Below are 7,432 nucleotides of genomic sequence, written 5' to 3'. Positions count from 1 at the left end.
ATCTTCGGCGGGCTGACCCCCAGCGGGGAGTTCATCGTCATGGCCGGGTAACGAAAACGAAGCTGAGGGAGACCGAGCGGGCGATCGACTCGTAGACCGACTGCGTGGTGGAGGCGCCGATCGGGCACGTTTGTGGATGTGCCCGACGGAGTCCGGAGATCCGGAGCGACTGCGGCTGCGAGGTCGGCGCGCACTGGCGAAGGCCAATCCACCGAACCACGCGAGATAAGGCGTCGGCCACATTCTCGAGATCCTCGTTGGATCGGTCGCTGACGCGCCGCAACATAGCGTAGGCGTCCTGGACGTCGATGAATTGGGCGTCTTGGGCACGGATCACTTGTTGCGCGCTTTCGAGACACGATCCTGTAACACAGCGACGGCATGAGCAGCGATCGACAACGGAATAGGCGACACGGAAAGTTTACGTACGGAGATCGGCGTTCTCTCGGAGCGCAACGTCGCGGTCCTGATGAGCTTGATCGACGTCTTCCACGGCAGCGGTGGCTTGGTCTCTCGCGGTATCTCGGGCGGTACGCATCCGATCCAGCTCCTCATTCACCTGGCGGAGGGCAACCTGCAGTCGATCGACGTCGGGCGTGGGTCCGGTGGGGGGCGTCGGGGTTGGAGCGGCCGGAGTGGCCGCGGCTGTTTCGGCCATCCGAAGGGCAGTCTGGACCCGATCGAGGCTACCGCGTGTAAGGTCCAGCTCGTGGTTCACCTCGTCCAGCTCGCGCTCTTGCTCGGAAACTTGCGATCGGAGGTCCGAAATGTCCGCCGTGGCGAGATCGAGCTGGTAGTCCAGTCGATCACGATCGGCACTAGCAGTCGCGAGGTGGGCCTGAGCGCGCGTCAGTCGACGATCCAGATCCTGGATCTCGGCGGCTTGCTGGGCTATCTGATTCCGGAGGCCTTGGATCAGCTGCAGACCTTGACCCTGGGCACTCTGCTGAAGGTCGCTGACTTCGGTCTGCAGACGGCGGATCTCTGCCTCTTGCGCCCAGCGGTGGCGCTCCAAGTCGTGTAGGTTCGCGGTCAGCTCGCGCACGGTGTCGTCCTGGCGCGCCCGGTCGCGGATCATAGTCGATCGGGAAGCGTAGGCGCATGCCAGCTCATCTTCTAGGCGGGCGATTCGGCGGGCAGCGTCGGAAGAAGCCGCGGCATGACGGGAGGCCGTCGATCGCGTCGATCGAGGGGTCGAATGAGTCGACCGGGTCGAGCCGTGTGTCGAACCGCCGTCGCCCGACGGACTGGGGGGATGTGCCGGAGGGTTGGTTGGCGGTGCGTCCATCTGGAGTAATCTGCACTTGGGCCGGCGAATTGGAGAATGACCAAGGTCGAACTGTCCGAAGTGAGCCGCTGTGCGACACAACTTGGGGCCAGGGGGCGGATGTGGAGCAGTGCTGAATAAGAATTGTTCTCCGAGAAAAACGGCAGGGCTGATCGACTGGAGGTGTGGGAGATCGGCGATCGAGAGACAGGCAGCGAGGATCTACGGATCAGAAGGAGTCCTTCGGGAGATCTCAAGTGGCCCGATGACGGCGGCGCGTAAGGCAGGACATGTGGTAAGCCGGATTGTGGGTGATCATGCCCGAACCGCGGCGTGATTCGTGGCCGACCCAAGCCCAGATCGACGACAGAACCCGCGGATCTGAGATGGCCGAGGACAGAAGGTGATAGATCGGCGGCGCATGGCAACCGGCATAAGTCATCGATCGGGAGTGGATCGCCGATCGGGGTCGATCGTGGATCGGGGGCCGATCGGGGGTCGCCGATCGGGGCCGATCGGGGATCGACCACGATGGGATGCACATGAAGGACGAAGTCGGGACATGAATCCAGTGGTTGTTTAGTTGTAGGATGGTAGATAAGATGGTAGCGGTAGAGAGACACCAGCTAAACATAAATCAGAGCAGAATTTGCACCGAAGAGCACAAGTCCCCTCAAGTCACCAAGTCCCAGGAACTACAGTGGCCTCGGCAGTGTCGACACTTTGGGTAGTGAACTAGCGGTACGGTTAAGACTGGATTAATACATTGGCCAGCTTGACCTACTCTAGTGATCTATCTCTTGTGTGCAAGTCCTCGATCGACCGGGTATTAGTGCTTGGTCGGCGATCGTTTCTCCTCTCGATCAACCTCGATCCCGCTATAGGAAGCGGCAAGCAACTCAGGAAAGGAAGGAACACACCCGGAAAGGCAACCACAGGCCTTGGATCAACTCCAGGCCGACCGATCGCAGCGAACAACCCTCGATCGGAGCGTACACTCGGACGCAGAGCGAAGACTACCGCGCTGCTCCACAAACAATCCCCGCGTCACGCCAAGACACTCGATCTTCACCAAGTGCTGCATCTTCGGAGCCCCGAGAGAGCAGATCCAGCCCGCCGACGGGTACACAAGGTGAGAACAAGTTCAGCCGATCACGGATCGTTGGGGGACCCCCTCCGTTAGTCGGTGTCTGGGCGCTGGTGGGACGCTTGATCAGGCCTTAACCAGATTTTGGCCGATCCCGCTACACCACATTCTTAAAGCAGAAACATCGATTAAAGTGCTTTCTTGGAGCTATCCATCAGTGTTGATAATCTGTTCGATTTGCTTTAGCTGTAACTGTTGTGTACTTTGAAGTAGCTGCTTTGTATAGCAAGATGCATCAATTGCTTGGTCGGTTTTGCGGTCCTCCGCTGCCTAATCTTCTGCTATTCCGTCCTCTTGCAAGTACAGAGCCTCCATCGTCAACAAAAAGCGGCACAAAAGATTGGAAGGCGTAATACACGTCAACTCGGGGATACCAACTGGCCACGAAATGATTGCTAATACAAGTGTTGCTAAAACGCTGAGAAATAAACATTGCATTAAGTAGTCCTGTTGTCCTGTTGCTCTACCGTTATTAAAACGGCACATACGTTTTCAAAAGTACAACCATTTTCAGCGTACTCTGATCGATTTTGAAAAGCTGACACTTTCCTCAGTGCACTACTACACCGTTGCCGAGCCCTGGGAGTCTCGGTTAATCTTACCTCCGCACAAATAGGTTGTATCGGTGGTTATTCTATTTATGTCTTAGGGAACCTGAACGAGATACCCCTTCGAAAACTATTTAATGAGACGCCCTTCACGGCCAGCACTAACCAGATGCCCCTCATTGAAAATTCGCTGTCTTCATAGGAATGACATACAATGAAACACGGAAAGTGGTGAAGACGTAGACAGTATACTTTATCTCTCTGCTGGAGATTATCCCTCTCCTTCACTTTCATGAAAGATCTCGGCAGGGCATTTTTTTTTGTCTATCTCTCTCTCTCTCTCTCTCTCGGACATAAGGACTTCCTCTACATGTAGTGATAGTATCCATCTCAAGTCGACCACACCACTAACAATGCAGTATACAGTACATCACAAAAGACATGTATCAGCACTTTTAGCCGGGAACTTCTCATTTCTCGTACCAAACGATGATTTTATAATTTTTCGCAAACCACTATTCCGGGTTGTCAGTGACACAAACTGCAATAATTGTGAAACGCAGCAAGAATGACTGTCGCCAGCCTCGCTCCATGACTCAAAGTCTAATAAAACTAATGCATTGCTTAAGTACAGAGTATTTGTTAAGCTTCCCCAGTATTACCTTCATTAGCTATGTTGCGTGGTTGCTACATGTATAGTTTTCGTAACTTTGACTAATGATCAAGTTACTGGGTCCGATTTCTAACAAATGGGAACTGAGATAATGCTCTTGGTCTTGGCCCAAGACCTCGTGTCCGAAGCCACGCCAGGCTCGAAATCATTTTCCAATTCGCGCGACCGGCGAGCTCCACCCGCCTGGTCCTTCTCGACGCTGTCAGCTTGACGGCGCTTTAATCTCTGCGCTGCGGCTTCAACGTTGTAAATGTACGAAAGCTCTGCTCTCCAACCCTTACGCATGTATTCCATGTATTCCTTCCTTCCTGGACGCGGAGGTGTGGAGACACCAAGAGCACTGGGAAGTCTGGGGCTCCACCAAAACCTTTTCCGCTGTCCGTGACCATTTTTGCCAACGCGCAAGAAAGACCATCTTGAGATTCCAGCTGCTCGATGGGGGTCACTGCAACTTGCGCCAGTCCGCATTGAAGGTACCAGCCGAGAGTCTTCGTAAACCAATTAAGTGGTTAATAATTCGATCCATTCGGCGTGCAGTAGCAGTCTGGCTTCACTTTAGCTTCATATGCTTCAAGCAATAACTTACGAAATAGTGAATCATATGTTTCCATATTTTGCTCTTCAAAAAAGATCATATCTGCTGAAAAAGAGGGAAGGATGATGTTTCCCGCATTAGTAGAGGTCTGCGCATGCGAACAAGTTTCAGTAAAAAGCATAGGATGGGTTTTCACTAGTGCTGCACATGAGACTTTCGTACACATAGATAGTTTTTAGTTTAGGGAAACTAGTGTGCACCTTCGTAAGCTGGTTGTCTACTGATATGCCTTTCTTAGTTTAGCAATCCAGTACGGATGTACATGTACGGCCACACAGACAAGGCATTTCAATAAGTAGGATAGCATGTAGACACTTATCAGGTTGTTTCTCACTGTGCTTTTATTTTGCAGCGTGCAGAAATGCTCTGCGGCAGATTGCAAGAACACTTTTTGTTTTCGTTGCTTCGGATGGATGCTAGGACAATTTTATCATTTCGGTCGCATGATACATTTATTTATGCAAATTCATGTGTGTCCTCGACGGTAACTCTAGAAACATGGACTACACCACCTTGATATCATCAGTAGCGACGCATCTTTTCCTTCTTCAGCCTGTTGGGCACTGAAGTTCAGGTATTCATACACGGTGGGGAAGTGCTTATGCGGGTGGTCTACCGTGATGACATGTTTGAAGCCGTGACCAGCGTAGTCCTTGTCCATGCCATCACGCGCTCGTCATCATGCTTGTCAGCCAGCGCGCATGGGTCATGGACATGCTTGTAGCGGGCGGACACGCCGCAGCTTGAACTCTGCTGAGTTTCTTTGCTCTAGGAGTTGCCACCGCCGTGGGTCATGGTGGCGAACGGATTGGGGCCTGCAGCTCCTGCAGCATGTCACGTGCCCGCGTCTTGCTGCAACAGCACGATGTCTGAGCCGAAGGTGGGCCCCAGAGGCGCTGCGGCTGCCGCGCATGGCTGGGAGGGAGGGGGTCTACGCAGAGCGTTCGTGAGCGTGCTGGTCCTAAGATTGTGTCAGGCCATCGTCCAAATCCACGCCGTCGCCACTACCTCTTGCTCTGTGCGCGTGTGTCCTGCTCCCAGTGTGCCAACCGACCTGGCCGCATCCGACGGTGGTCCTGGGGGAGGCGTGCCGAATGCGTGAGGTGACGGCAGGGTGAGCGGTGCCACCCGCCACCTGCGGCATGCAATAGCTAACAGCTTGGAGCTATTCTAATTAGACCTCCCACGAGCGCACTTACCCTGATTTCCGTGCAACACGACGCTAAAACAGGGTAAATAGTTCTGCAAAGCAGAGTACACCTTATACTAAAATAACGCAGTTTTAAGCCAAATCCACTTTAGAAGGCCCACAGCCCATACATCCTCTATTTGGAAGAGGTCTCTTAAAAGACGGGCCTCAGTTTAATGGCTTTCGCACCCTTTGCTGGAGGCTGAATCCCTGTATCTCTATGAATAGTCGCTTGGAACAGTCGGACATCGAGCCTGAAATGATCTTATACAGAGGTAAAATGCAGCAATTTTGCCCCTGGGAAAGGTAACCATTAAACCTTTCCATAGCCCTATCCATAAATTCATCGAAAGAAAGTAGCGATTTAATTATAGGGGGGAGCTTCGCCCCAACAAATAGTACCCCACCTCGTGGTAAAGGCTTTTGGCCAGAAACGAACTGAACTAACGTATAATATGGAATAAAGGACGGCGCAAAATGAAAATTGCGCACTTTATTTCATCCGCACTCTATTTCTAAGTACCAAAGGTTGAGCAGTCCCCCGAGTACATTTCCCTGCACTCATACCCTATACCCGCACATTCTAGGCTGTGTTGCAGCACTGGAGTACCAGAAGCGCACTGATTGGTCACTAAAGGACTCATTTTTTGTAAGTTTTCCTTAAAAGTACAAACACGAAGGTTCTGCAGCGACATCCTTACTATGACTAGCTTCGTTCAGGCCACAAGTAAACTCAACAAACACATGGTTTTATTACTTTGAATCAGCTAGTATATGCCCCCTCATTTTTTCGGTTGGATTTATCATAAATAATGGTATCGTATTAAATTTTGGACCACACCAATGCGTGCAGTTTGCCGACTTCGCAACATTTGCAACTGCGAAGTCAAAAATATACACGAAATATTAAAGGACATCAACACTTTGTTTTACTCTTTGTATGGTGCTCCAACAGTTATTTGTGCAGTTTGGAATTTCGTGTTTCACTCCACTTGTTAGTACTGAGCGCACTCAATTTTATAGCACATTTTTTTATAGAGCGCGCTGTTTTACAGCGCTCTATTTGAAGGGCGCTCTATCAGCTAGGGGAACTCTTTTCGATATTATACGTTACAGCTTTTAAAAATTACTTACATTGTGTTTGCATTATCCACAGACAATCCCCTCGGTAGTCATGGCGTCGCCACTTTTTATTCCTAGGTGAGGGTATTCTTGTCGTAGGGTGTACCATTGGGGTGGTACACATTATTGTACCACATACATGGTACAAATTGGTGCAGTCTTTTGGTTGCATAGCGCTTAAATCGATGAGGGGGCAGGGAATTAATGCAGATAACGATGTATCCCTTCGTCGCTACCGTCGTTCGGTAACATCGAGCAGGATAAAGTCTATTTGAGTTTAATGCCGTAATAGATGTTAGACACGATGCAGGTAATGATACTGAGAGCAAACTAATTTGGCATGATACTGTTGTGCCCCATTTCACTAATGTTGACAAGCTCCCAGCTCCTTTGTATTTGAACGAACGACACTAAAAGGTGTATAATAAGGTTCCGAAAGCTAATGCAATCGTTAACTGGAATTCGGCAAGGAAACACAGACGATAGGAGCAGGTGTCCTGGTCGACTACTCCAGACGTCCTGTACAAAGTGAACTTTTGCCATAGAACATTCATATTCTATGATTTTCTATTCCTTATTACGATTGAGGGGGAGGGGGAATAATTACTTGGCTTTGTATAGGACGGGCATTCAGAAATCGTTGGGAGCCACATTTATATTCCTGATGAGCGGGTATTCTTTACCTAGGGATTACTAGCGAGGGATCGTCTGGACCCACAGTTTAAAAAAAGCTCACTATCCCTAGATGCTGTGTTCTTGTTGTGTTTATAACTCCTGCATTTTTTTACCTCGTTACAGCTGCGCATAGATTTTCATTGAGTGAATTTTATTCGCAGTTCTTCGCAGTTCGAAGAACTGTGTTAGGCCGCCCCAGAAAAGTTGCAGCATGAC

The 7,432-nt window shown here is 50.6% G+C and overlaps 2 protein-coding genes across 2 annotated transcripts; one reads left to right on the top strand and one right to left on the bottom strand.

Moving 5' to 3' along the window:
* Positions 1-37: 37 nt before the first annotated feature.
* Positions 38-1,288, bottom strand: PHYSODRAFT_342492 (hypothetical protein; the record flags this gene model as incomplete). The annotated part of the gene is made up of 2 exons (XM_009540976.1): positions 38-363; positions 430-1,288. The coding sequence occupies 2 exons, from the start codon at positions 1,286-1,288 to the stop codon at positions 38-40; spliced, it is 1,185 nt and encodes a 394-aa protein (XP_009539271.1).
* Positions 1,289-4,826: 3,538 nt separating this feature from the next.
* Positions 4,827-5,344, top strand: PHYSODRAFT_289258 (hypothetical protein; the record flags this gene model as incomplete). The annotated part of the gene is given in 3 exon segments (XM_009540975.1): positions 4,827-4,855; positions 4,866-4,941; positions 5,006-5,344. A coding segment is annotated over 1 exon segment (183 nt), but the record flags the coding sequence as incomplete, so codon positions are not given.
* Between the last annotated feature and the right edge of the window lie 2,088 nt (positions 5,345-7,432).

Source organism: Phytophthora sojae, assembly GCF_000149755.1.
Source record: "Phytophthora sojae unplaced genomic scaffold PHYSOscaffold_17, whole genome shotgun sequence".
Lineage (NCBI taxonomy): Eukaryota > Oomycota > Peronosporomycetes > Peronosporales > Peronosporaceae > Phytophthora > Phytophthora sojae.
Note: the sequence above shows the minus strand (reverse complement) of the source record. Positions and strands in the feature narration are given on the sequence as shown.